Source organism: Schistocerca piceifrons, chromosome 4 (genome assembly GCF_021461385.2).
Source record: "Schistocerca piceifrons isolate TAMUIC-IGC-003096 chromosome 4, iqSchPice1.1, whole genome shotgun sequence".
In the NCBI taxonomy this organism is placed as follows: Eukaryota; Metazoa; Arthropoda; class Insecta; order Orthoptera; family Acrididae; genus Schistocerca; species Schistocerca piceifrons.
Window position 1 is genome coordinate 246512452 of NC_060141.1, and position 13788 is coordinate 246526239.

The 13788-nt window shown below is 40.0% G+C and overlaps 1 protein-coding gene across 2 annotated transcripts in view; it reads left to right on the plus strand.

The window, feature by feature from the left end:
• LOC124795720 overlaps positions 1 to 7698 on the plus strand; it is a 39199-nt gene extending 31501 nt beyond the window's left edge. Inside the window, exons 3-4 of one of the 2 annotated variants that reach the window (XM_047259802.1) lie at positions 6347 to 6476; positions 7523 to 7698. In XM_047259802.1, coding sequence (XP_047115758.1) covers positions 6347 to 6453 — 107 coding nt within the window. In that variant the 3' untranslated portion in view covers positions 6454 to 6476; positions 7523 to 7698. The remainder of the gene's footprint in view (positions 1 to 6346; positions 6477 to 7522) is intronic. The other variant, XM_047259803.1, reaches the window with a different exon arrangement.
• The last annotated feature ends 6090 nt before the right edge of the window (positions 7699 to 13788 follow it).

Below are 13788 nucleotides of genomic sequence, written 5' to 3' on the forward strand. Positions count from 1 at the left end.
ATTACAACATGTCTTTTCCTGATCACTACACTTTAGTGTTCATCATAAATATCTCCTTTACTAACTGCACTTGTCACATCCTGTTACTTTCATTTCCCTACATTTCAAACAGCCTCCTACTTATTGTTACATATTCCAGCAGGATATTCCTTCCTATCTGCCATTATTTTCACTGATACATTAATGCTTTATACATTTCCACATAGCATGGAATAACTTCTCATATTACTAAAGTCAATCCTTACTGTCAGCTTTCAGCAGGATAATGCACCATTTTTCTACTTTCCCTTTATGTCATCACCTTCGTACCTTACTTACTTTCCTACCTCAACATATTTATGTCGTCACTTCACTCCGTTACAATTTGACTCCCATTTCTCTCACCATGAAACTTATTTCGTCATAAGACACCATAACGCCCTCTGAGGCTCTCAAACACTTTACCTTCAGTGATAGAGAAGAAAATTATAGATGATAGATTCAGCTCAGAATGACAGAAGAGGAAGATTGACAATACGAAAAGAAACTGAAATTGCATTGTGAATAACTCAAGCATCTGGTGTTTGTCAAACACTTAGCATTGCATATGTTACAACGCCCTCTGAAGCCTCCAAGCTTTGCTCACATCAACTCTGGACTAATATATCTTTTCAAATCAATAACATTTTTTAAGCCCAATGGTTTCCCCGATTTCCAGTATACTAATCTATACGCATTTGGCTGTGGTTTTAAGTAATCCTAAATTGACACATATATTCATGTGTAAACTTTTTCGCCTTTGTGCAGTAATCTTTTTTCACTTTCCTTTGTTTCCGCTAGTCCAGTTCGCCAGTTTGGAGATTCGTTGGTAGAGCCTTAGCTATTTTTTCTTGTACCACCTTCATTCCTCAGGGTCCAATCCCACACCATCCCCAAACCTATTGTAGCCCTCTAAATCTTCCATCTTTCTACAATACCTAATTGGTATACTGGCTACTTCTTCTTTGGTCAAATTATTTTTTCGAAAAAATGGTACCATCACATCTTTCCCATTTATTTCAAAAATTACTACATTTTCATTAAAAATTAATCTCCCTTTGTACTGGTTAAAGAAGTCTACGCCAGTTAGCATTTTTATATGTAGATCAGGGATTATAAAGGAGTTATGGAGTACATTTATTTTTAATGGCAATATACCTTCGTGTTTAACAGGTTTTTTAACTTTTCCTGTAGCTCATTATCTGTTTCCCCTTTACTGGCATTATTACAAGTTCATTTCTCTTTGGCAACGATTCTAACCAACTTTTACTCACAGCACATAAATCACTGCCACTATCTGCTAAACACCGTACTTCTTCATTACACACTTGTAGACTAATTACTGGCTGACTCAACATCTTCCTTTCATTGCTAGTGTCAGAACCCTCCTCCAACAAATCGTTCACAGCATCCTTTCTGCCGAAACCTTCCCTGTTTCCAGAAATTACACAGATTTTTGGAGAATTACTCTCTTCACTTTTCTTCCCCAAACTAACTATTCTACCCATTAATGACAGCGCAAAAACTTTTTCCGGCGTTTTGCCATTCTCTCTTTTCTCTCTCTTTTAGTTTTTTCCACAATTAACTGAGTGGACCCCATTTTTGACACCGTTTTCCTGCCTCTCCCTTATAGCGTCACAAATGTCGTCGTTTATAGACGCTAGTATTCCTTCTACACTGACATCACTAATCTCCCGTAATTCTGCAGCTCCTGTTATTTCTCCTTCCTCAGAACATGACTCGACTTCAACTTGGTTGCTAAATACTTTCTGGCACTCAGGTTCTGTCACATTTTCCGCTGCTACATCATCCATTTAGTTTGCAATACAGTGCTTATTTTGTTTATGCCTGTTCGAAAAATCCCCTAAACCTCCGTTAAATGTACAGTTTTTTATGTAGCTCGTTTCGTCTGTTGTTACTACCTTCTTCTGCTCCCTACTTATAACCCCTGTCTGTTTAGTGCTAACATGTACAATACAAACGGTTTTGCTAGCGGGTTCAAGTTACTACTTCACGTCTTGTAAACGCTACCCTTTTACAGACGGCATTTAGTTTGAGGGATTCTGGGATTCTGTACTATTTCTTACCTTTATCTCCATTTTCTGTCACCTTGGCGCAACATCATCCTCTCGCACCAGAGAATACGATCGATAACTGTGCACCTGGTCCCCCTTATTTCGCCTATCATTTGCTGGATAGCACCACCTCCCGGCATCTCTGCTCTTGCTATTTCCATAGTAAACGCTTATTCTGTTAAAGTTTACATTCTGCTGTGATTCTGAATTATTTGGTGGTTTGACATTACGATTCGCATGCTCCTCCTCATGCAGCAACTTCTACGCTCTCTACAAATAACTAATGAATTTATGAATGTCATCCCTCAGAGCTGCAATAACTTTGTTTCGCCATTTCGTGGACAGTTTACCTTCCAGGTTCATAACAATTTGATCTTGCTCTACTTTATTGTTTCAATAAGACAAATTTGTCATTCACTTCAACACGAACGTTCTTACGCTTTCCTCTCTGTGGCTAAACTTTCCCCAGCCCAGAAGGTATTTAGCAACTCCATTTGTTTCTGCTTGTCCCAATATTCTTTAGAAAACGCCTGTTTAAATTTATGTAGAGTATCGTACTGTTCAGTAGCGATAACCCTCCAAGTTCTAGCCTCTCCCAAGAATTTAGACGTAATAAACCCTATTTTTTGTCTGTCTGACCACAAACTAGGTAAAAAACCTTCAAAGTCATTCCAAAATTCTTTTGGATGTACATTTCCTGCTGGATCAAAACGTAAAACCTACCTGTTAGTGACGTATGATATTTCAGACGATTCTACTACAAAACTACACCCACTCCCGTTGGTTAAATGTCTGAGGTTAGTTTCAACTTGGCATGATCTACTTTCATGCTCATCCTACTTAGTTTCAACCTCTTTTACCTGGTTAGTTAGCTGAAGAACATTTTCTTCAGACACACACACTCAGTCAAACACACATTTTACTTCATTCATCCATTTGGTATATTCAGAACTGATTTTACTGTCTAACAATTTGTGATCATTTACACATATAGACTCTACCGCCGCTATTTTAATCTCTACTTTCTGCACACTCTCTTTTATCAAATCTACCCTTTCTTTGTTTCCAATAGCAGCTTTTTTCAAAGCATCTGTTAATTCACTTTTTACAGTTTAAACGAATTGTTGGCAATTATTCTCAACTTGAGAAATTTTGCCTACCACTTTACTTTCTAACGACTTCAAATCATTGTTCCACATTTCTTTTAGAACATTAGTGCACTTTGCGAGTTATTCATCAAGTTTACTAATTTTCTGACCAATTGTTTCAGCCAAATTAGTATGTTGCTTGTTTCCATCGTCTATAGAACCCATTAATGCTGCAAACATTTCTTGCATACTTAGAGGATCAATTTTCTGCACCACTGTTTCCTGTTTATCTTGTTCCACCGGTAGTATTCCATATTTGGTATCCACATTTGATTCAGTAATAATACCAACAATGTCATCACACAATTGGTTGTTACTGATTTCATGCTTAATATCACTTTCAGGATTTGCATTATCCCTAGTAGTGACATTAACTGACATTCTTGAAGCAGATTCTACACCACTGTCCGTAAATAACACAGATATATCGTCAAAAACCTCCTCTTTTACTTTAACATGTACTCCTTCTCTCTGTTCTGGCGTGATAGTTCGTGAGGCGTTTACACTGAATGAGAGCTCTTCTTATTTCATCGTATTTACAAAATCGTTATCACTTTCCATGTTACTCAGTCTCTCAGCACACACACACACACACACACACACACACACATACACACACACACACACACAGTTCGATGAACTCTCTGCCAGGCACTTGAGTGCCAGTTGCAGAGTAGTCATACAGATGCAGGTTTAGCTTTACAGTGGGATCTCCTTTGTCAGACCCTCATAAATCGGGATCCCCAGTTCATCTGTATGGTTTTTAGTACAATAACTATACAGTATTCTAACTCTATAGCTGCAACAATCGACGACGAGACCTGTTAGATTTATATTCAGACAGCCGTCATATGCAAGTCAGTTACTACGTTGAAACAGAGCTGTACAGTACAGCATATCCTACGATTGTTACAAGTGAACAATGACATCAGAGACAAGGAAACTGGTAGTGTACATGTACAAAAAGGTAGCTGCACTGCATAGGGTAACGGAGAATTGAAGCCATGGCTTCCAGAACAAGAGCACCACAAGTCCACCAACCTTACTTTTGAGGAAACCAGTTTTTTTGCATATCTCTAAAACATTTAGATTGTTATGTTGGTATTTTGTGCCCAGTTATATATATAAAACTTTGATTCAAATTAGTGAAATCCGACGGCTTAAGTGCGAAGCACTGCCAGAAATCTTGCTTTTTTTTGTTGCTGGTTGGGAAATCATTATATTTCATGTTGTGCAACTCCACAGTAAGGGAGTCCGAATTAAATTGGCAAGATATAAACCGTACTTATTTTTACTCTAACGTGTTTATGATACTGTGAATAATACAGTGTCAGTTTTAATCTGTGTCCAGACTTGACTATCTGAGTCAGCATGTTTCATCTGTTGCGTTCTGTGTTTCTGCACCAGTTCTTCAAAATATCGGGATGACGAGTATCAACGGATGCTATATACTTCCCAACGTCCTTTGCCTTAGGGGCTTTTAATGGTATGTCATGTTCATAAGCACAGTCAAAGAACCAGTGATTAAGCATCTGTTTCTGTTGGTGACCGGTCCACTTCCAGTATTACTCACAGTCATAGAGTTCTTGTTGTTGTTGTTGTGGTCTTCAGTCCTGAGACTGGTTTGATGCAGCTCTCCATGCTACTCTATCCTGTGCAAGCTTTTTCATCTCCCAGTACCTACTGCAACCTACATCCTTCTGAATCTGCTTAGTGTATTCATCTCCTGGTCTCCCTCTACGATTTTTACCCTCCACGCTGCCCTCCAATACTAAATTGGTGATCCCTTGATGCCTCAGAACATGTCCTACCAACCGATCCCTTCTTCTGGTCAAGTTGTGCCACAAACTTCTCTTCTCCCCAATCCTATTCAATACTTCCTCATTAGTTATGTGATCTACCCATATAATCTTCAGCATTCTTCTGTAGCACCACATTTCGAAAGCTTCTATTCTCTTCTTGTCCAAACTATTTATCGTCCATGTTTCACTTCCATACATGGCTACACTCCATACGAATACTTTCAGAAATGACTTCCTGACACTTAAATCAATACTGGATGTTAACAAATTTCTCTTCTTCAGAAACGCTTTCCTTGCCATAGCCAGCCTACATTTTATATCCTCTCTACTTCGAGTTCTTATGGTACTCAAATGATTTTACATGTCGTCGCTTTCCACTTATCTCGATCATTTGTCAGAGGAACGGATTCCGTCAATGAATACACTGATACCAAATAGCCACAACTCGTGTAGTGTCAAACTATTCATTTGTGCTGTTTTTTAATTAATGGCTTCAATTGTAGAAAGACATTGCTGATGAATTTGGTGTTGCAACATTTACAAAGATCTCGAGATACTCAGACATAGGCGTTATCAACGTAAACGACTCGCTGCGAAATGACAATGGTTTCTGATGGTGATGACGGATTATCTCACGAATTTGACACTCAGTCTGAAGACATTACGACGCATACAGTTGCCACATCGCAGCTGGACAAATAACGGTTTTTTGGAACGGCATGATGAAACAATGTCGGCCGAGCTATAACGTGATCGTTCTACACGTAAACGACATACGAATCTGGCTCAACAGATACGTAGCTGATTATTTCAGTGTACGAAACGTACTCTTTTTTTTAATATCTGGTCAACATTTATGTAAAATATTGTATTATCTGTCATTCTATTTTTTTCTGAATTCCCGCGTGTACGTATATTTTCGATTATTCGGCTGATATATGGCCCAAACTACCACATTCAAACGAAGTTCCATAGTACCTCCACTTCAAACGTGACGATTTCCTGTGACCCAAGTAGTTTTTATGAACAAATATCCTCAACCAATATGTCACGAGGGTGGTGTAAAACTTATTTTGAATCATTCCTATAACACTGGAGGATAGGAATTGCAGAGTCGATGCAGGAAGACAGGGAAGGTAGATGACAGAAGAGAGCTACATGTACAAACTAGACTGACCAGGTGGCAGAAAACAATTAATGATTCTGCAAAAGAATGCTGCCATGTATGTATGAGTAAACTAACATTTCGCGACGGTGAAATACGCTGTTTCCGAATTCTGCAGTTGTTGTTTAAATGTTTCAGATTTTCGAATAACGCTTGACAAAAACTGCCCAGCCCTGGTCAACAGTGGACGTCCGAAACCATCCCCCAACAAGAATTCACCGAACGACTCTGTCAATGCGTTATGAAATATTGCTAGTCAACCTGCCAAGTACGTATTTTTACTTATAGTTGACGTTAAGTACGGCATTGTCAATTTAATCTTAGTGTCATCGAGACGGAAGGGGAAAATGAGCGCAGAAGATGAATCTGTGAATTCAAAGCAGTTACTTTGCAGTCATGTTGGCTACGGTGCTGGTGTACTAGGAGCGTAGAGCAGGCCACGGAGAACAGGGACTTATTGATTTAGAAGTTCTGGAAATGAAGGGTCACTAAAAATTGTCACCCGGAATGATTTTAAAAGACACAACCTTGATTAGTTTGTGTTGTAGTACCTACGAAAAGTATAATGATTCAAACTTGACTGATTTTCCATTCTACGATAACTGTTTCTTTCGAGATTTTGTTAACTGAGTTTCTTGTATTATTACAATTATTGTATTGTAGACATTAGGCTTATTCACTGATTTGGCTGCTACATATTTATTGAGATATGTAATAAAACTTGTTTCATTGTAATACTATTGTATTGGAAACTGAGCTCATAGTTTCGAGTCTAGGTTGTACGAAAATAAAAATTAGGCTGCGGAAAAGTGTACGTTTGTATAACAGACTAACATGTTTTCCATCTAGTCTCACTTAAACAACATACGTTGTTTTCGAAAGACAAAGACTGCTTTCTTAAGTAATTCACCAAACAATTAGAGCAGAACATAGGTAGATCTTGGAGTACAGAGAAATAAAACAATGAGTATTTTAAATGTAGGATCTCATTGGTTATGATAATCGAGACACAGGGTCTGTTATGTTTGAAATTTTGTATAAAGTGTCTCAAAACAACCATCGTTAATTTAACATTCCTACTGTTCTTTCCTCTCATCAGTATGTATACATCCCTTTACTTGATAAGATGTTGATCGTAGGAACTTCTTCACCACGATTATGAATTAGAGATTTGGCGATTAGTTAGAGACTTTTATATTTTTCTGTGTTTTAAATATTTATTTTGAAAAGATCTTCAAATGCTAATAACTCATAAAAGATAAGAAATTTAATTATTTTCATTGTTTGATGGAACATCTTTCGTATCTCTTTCAGATTTCCAGTTCACGATGAAAGAAGACTGTATAGCTCTAAGCAGCGCGCCGTCTACCAAGAAACCAACAAACGTTAATCGAATTCCAGACCAGCGGTAATACTGGGACCACACTTCAGCATCGCCATCCTTGTATTTATTAACAATTTATTTAATAAACGATATCAGTACTCAATAACTTCTGTTTTCTCTATTTATTTACGTATCTAAATTTCGTATAACAGTAGACACATTGGGGTACGCTGCCTGCAAACGTTACATCAAGTCCGAAAACAACGACATTCTTTACTGCTTACACTACAAGCGATGTTGGGGCTGATTCGAATGACTTGACCTGTCGTCGAACACACGATCCTAAAAATACAATCTTCAACGTGGTTAGACAACTGAAAGTGTACGTTCTAGAGTTCGTGATCCATATTTTATCTCAGTCAAGGTTCCCACAAAATATATAGGAAACGTAGTGTAAGTAGCGTCTACTGAGCTGATTAACCTAATGCATTTAAGTGAATACCATGTCTATTCACGTACCCCCCCCCCCCCCCCCCCCCCAAACGAAATGTATCCAAGACACAAGAGAGGCGACACAACCACGTATTTACACAAGTGGAGGATAGGATATAGGTAGGTGCCATACTGTAGAGGTAAAATATTGTGCATAGCAGTGCTAGCTGCCAAATACATCACGCGGGGAAGCTAAGACTTGTCTGGAGAAGAATAAGTGATAAGAAAACATTTCAGATGTAGCAGAGAAGCGCTGTTCCAAATAATGTGTGTCGAGTTGTCTGTAAATAAGTGATAGAGGAAAACGTTATCAAGTTATCCTGCGAGAGGCGCAAACGCTAGGAGATAAGACATCTTCGAGTTTTAGCTGCAGTTTTCTTCAGGAGAAATTGTGACTTGCTCCACCGCAGCACAGCACTTGGTTAGCCTGTATGTGACCACGGCAATATTTACACATGACAGATCCCTGTGCTAGAGCAACGTGGAGATGGGAATTTCAGTTAACCTGAAGTTGACAATTAGCAAAATTGCTTCGAGACGATGCTGTTACTCGGCTGATCATCCGAAATAATTTCATCAACTCTGTCACAGTTTCACGACATTAGTCAAAATGCTCTGAAACGCCCAGAGCAATTGCAACGGAGATTGGTACGTATATAATTATTGGGTAAGACAGCCAGTGCCCCGCTGCGCGTGGGGTTCAATATATCATCCGTCCAAAAATTTCCGAGACTGATTTCATTCTTGGTGTACAACAACAGATGTGTTTTCTACTAGTCAATTGCAACCACGCAGTGTTTAGTAGAGGACGTGGAGCAACATCTCTACATCAGGTGTTCAGGATCTTTTCCAGAATGTGACTCACAAATAAAATCAACGACTTTTGAATGTCTTCCGAGATTTGATTGGAGTGCAAAACGTGGATAATTCTTTGCCGGAAAGAAATGTCAAGAGTGACGAGATTTTTGTTATCAAATGAAACCAACCAAAACCGACAAAACGCAAAAATTCATGCCAGTCTGACGAGCGAGTTATATCCATGAACGTTCTATGCATTGTACTTGGAGCGGACGGGGTATACAAGTGGGTGACATATCAAAATAATCGATAACGAACAATATTAGTGTCAGAGTCGAATCATCAGTTTTCGGGGGTGACAGGTTCATTGCCAACAAAACTAGAATACATAAACATTTTACTTTATAATTTCTGTACTGCATTAGTACATCTAAATAAACTAAAGGATCTTTGCACTCTAACTAGGTCTCAGTAAGATAAATCCATACCTATTACAAAAATGGATATTTGTACGTGTGTTTTTATATACGTATGTATGTGTGTTCCACATTTCCTCCTAAAACATTGTAACGATTGCAACCAGACTTTCTAGACATGTCACTTTCTCTCTGGACAAAATCATTGTTGATGTAAGAACCACCTACTTATCAAAAGTGTGGGGGTGGGTGCGAAAAAGTAGTGTAGCCCATGACGCGCGAATACCCAGAGTATATTCATCCAGTATTTGAAAATGAGAGCACTTAGTGACTTGCGACGAACTTTATACATAATTTCAAACCTTAACGACATTTAATCTTTGTAACAACCCCAGCAAAATGATGAAAGGAAGAAAGTTTATCGCTTACTAGGTTTTCGCTGTTCATGCAGTAAGACTGACGCATCGAGCACGATGTTTTAATTTATTACTTCTTTATTGCTAACTGTATTCGCGACAGATTTTGCAGACAGTTGTCACATGTACATACATAGTTCAGGGAACATGACGTCATAAACACTGAGATGAGTAAGAAACTGCCGTATCACGCACGTCTTTTAAACTTATAGTACGACACTTATTTCAGGATATATGACGTCATAAACATTGAGATACCTGAAAAAATGCGCATCATACCTGATGTTTTAATTTATTTCGTCTTTGATACTTACTGTATTCGCAATACATTTCGCAGAAAGTATCCAAATAAACCACTGTATGTACATGAGGAAGTATGTAATTACACGACATATTGTTTAGGAGATACGACGTAGAGACTGAAACTACAGGGTGAAATTCGCTACAGATACAGATGAAATACGGTACAAATACGTGTGAAATATGTTAAATGTATGGGACATGTGCGTACTCTGGGAAAGTCGTGGCTGAAAAGATCCTCTAAGCCCCTGCACCGATTTCACCCAAATCTGGTTCACATATTATTTACCGCCTGGAAAGAAATATTGTAGTGGTAAGAACTGCCAGCCTGCTATTGGGGTGGGCATCATAACTTAGAGAGGAAGAGGAAGAGGAGGGAGGAGGAGATTAGTGTTTAACGTCCCGTCGACAACGAGGTCATTAGAGATGGAGCACAAGGGAAGGATGGGGAAGGAAATCGGCAATGCCCTTTGAAAGGAACCATCCCGGCATTTGCTTGAAGCGATTTGGGGAAATCACGGAAAACCTAAATGAGGATGGCTGGGCTCGGCTTTGAACTGTCGTCCTCCCGAATGCGAGAGTCCAGTGTGATAACCACTGCACCACCTCGCTCGTTTTGGAGAGAGGACAGCGAGAGATGTAGTAGCAGATCGACATAGGGGGGAGAAGAAGATGGATGGAGAGGGGAGAGGAGCATATGGACAGAAAGAAGGGCAGGAGGTGACGGAAAGAGAGCGGTGGGAAGAGGAGATGGACAAAGGGAAAAATGTGTGGCCAGTGCCTCCCGTCGGGTAGACCGGTCACTTGGTGCAAGTCTTTTGAGTTGACGCCACTTCGGCGACTTGGCTCGTCGATGGGAATGAGGTGATGATGGTGATAAAGACAACACAACACCCAGTCCCCGAGCGGAGAAAACTCCGACCCAGCGTACCCGGGCCCCCTGGCACGACAGTCCGTTGCAGTAACCACTCAGCTATCGGGGCGGACGGACAAATGGAGAAGGAGCAGACGGACGAACAGAAGAATGGAATAAATACATACCCGTGCAACGTCGGGTACTCAGTAAGGTAAATCAGAAACCGGGACATACCGAGTAACCAGTTGCTACCCAATATAATGCACGGCCTTTGGTAGCCATTTGATGGAGGTCCATGTAGATCGAGAATAATATGGGTCTCTATAGAAATGCTGTTTATTCCTCACACATAGCAGAACGTACCAAAATGATCAGAACGCTATGCTTATTTTGAATACCCAGCTTATCGTACAACATATAGCAATCAATATGTACTTTTTGCAGCGGTAGAACGACAGGCTACTGTGTGGGATAAGGTACCGTCTAAAAATAAGAACAGAGAGCAGCGCATGGGGAGATTTGCAACGATCAGCGGCGGTAGCACAAGTGGTCGGCAGTAAGTCTTCGGTTTCAGACGTGCTGCTGTGGTTCCCTTGTCGGTGAGTCTGAGAGCGCTGTTTGCGATACACCTTGTTCGTGGGCTGTCGCACTTACACCTTTCATAGGACGATGAACTGCCATTAATAGTAAACATTCGATAAAGTTATTCATTGAGCTTTTACCGTTGACTTGCAGTGCTGTTGTGCTCGTACATGTCTGATATAAAAATAAATACAAATTTAATATTTAATACTCCTGCTGGGCTACATCAATGTGGTTTCTCAAACCAACTCCTCATTTAAAGCCCTGTTTCCTGTGGAGCATCCCGACACAGCGGATCACCACGGCCATGAAGAATAGCTGAAGGGCCATGCTGGACTGTGCATTCTATAAATCTAGGTCTAGGCAGTAGCACCAGCTTTAATGGGTCGCTGGCCTCACGAGCAGCATTAGCAACGAGGAAGCAGGACCGTGGTACGTTGATGATATTTTACTCTTCTTGACAACAATACTTGAGTGGTCCAAAAGAAGGTCTATTATACTTGAGAATATCTCCATTACTATTTCTATTACCATTGCTGTGCAACCTTGGTAGAGGCGTCTGACAGCTTTCACATAGCTCGGTGACACGCTGTGTGAAAGCTGTCGGACTCCTCTACCAAGGTTGCACGACAATGGTCAAAGTGAGAAATCAACTATCTCAAGAGCTTGAGGTGACAAAGGGACTAAGCCGGGGATGCACACTCGCCCCAACACACTTTAAGATCCACCTAGAGGAGGCACTAAAATTCCGGAAAAGGAAATGAGGAGGAATGGGTATCCCCAGCGACGATGAGATCTTGTTCACTTTATTTTTTACTGACGACCAAGTGTTAGTAGCTGGATATGAGGAAGATGCAAATTACATGCTGCGCAAATTGAAAGAAGTATATGAAAAATGGGGTATTGTCATAAACGCATCTAAAACAGAATATCTGAAAGTGGGAGAAAATGCTGTTAACGACTTACAACTTGGTGCTGATACTGTTAAAGGGTGTCAATGGTAGAAGTATGGATGATATAAACAATAAAATTGGCCAGGGCAAGCGAGCCATGAAACAACTAATGGTATTAATATTTCGCAGGAGAGTTTCTGTGAAGGTTGAAAGTAGGAGACGAGGTACTGGCGGAAGTAAAGCTGTGAGGACGGGGCGTGAGTCGTGCTTGGGTAGCTCAGATGGTAGAGCACTTGCCCGCGAAAGGCAAAGGTCCCGAGTTCGAGTCTCGGCCTGGCACACAGATTTAATACGCCAGGAAATTTCATATCAGCGCACACTCCGCTGCAGAGTGAAAAACTCATTCTGGAACTAAATGGTATTCTCTGGAACAAAAACATAACGCGCAGAACAAAACATACCATCTACCACACAATTATTGAAATAATCACAACTTATGGTGCAGAGTTCTGGGAACTAACTCAGAGGCAGGAAGATCTCCTGCTGGCTGTCGAGATGGATTTCTGGAGACGGGGTTGTGGATTTTCCAAGCTTGATAATATTAGAAATGATAGGATCTGAGAGGTTATGAATGTCGAAAGCACAATCCTAAACTACATAGAAAGGAAGAGCCTACTCTGGTATGGTCACTTACAGCGTATGTCAGACACAAGATGGCCAAAACGTGTATGGCAATGGACTCCACACCAAAGAAGAAAGCGCGGTAGACCTGCGAGATGCTGGAAAGACGACCTCAACGAAGCAATGGCGGCCATAGTTCTTAATGAAGGCGACTGGAATGACCGTGAACGATGGTGATTGGGCTGCGAGAGGCCGTAGAAACCTCGCTCATATATGTACTAGGCGGTGAATGTGAGATTACGAAAGTATTAGTCCCAGCACTAAGGGATTATCAGCGCTAGTAACAGCATTGATAAATAATTAAAGCTACAATTTATAATCGATGTTGTTGATAATGGAACTTCCATAATAAATTACACAAACTGCAAGGAAGGAAGGAAGACGAAAAGCATCATATATACGTTTTAAAACATCAATTATTACTTTTCGCACATGAAATTTAGTTATTTGCACGAATAAAAAACTATATTATCCACACCTACACTAAAATTTTTCAGCCTTTGCTTAATAGAAACCCGTTCCCATATTTACTTAAGACAGCCTTAGCCTCTGAAGCAAAAGATTGCTTCTTAAATATATGTCTGACGATAGAATATTTGAAAGCAAAATGTTGTCCGTTGCCCTGATGTAGCGAATATTTTCAGAAAATCTAATTCTGTCGCCAATCGATTAAAAAATTGGTCACTTGTGTACGTCTAAGTCAGTATAGTTCCTTCTATTTCTGTGTCCTCGAATAATTAACATCTCATATATGATACACACATTAACTTTGTCATCGCCTTGCCATTCCTGCACAGTAAAATATTTATTCACACAACTCAG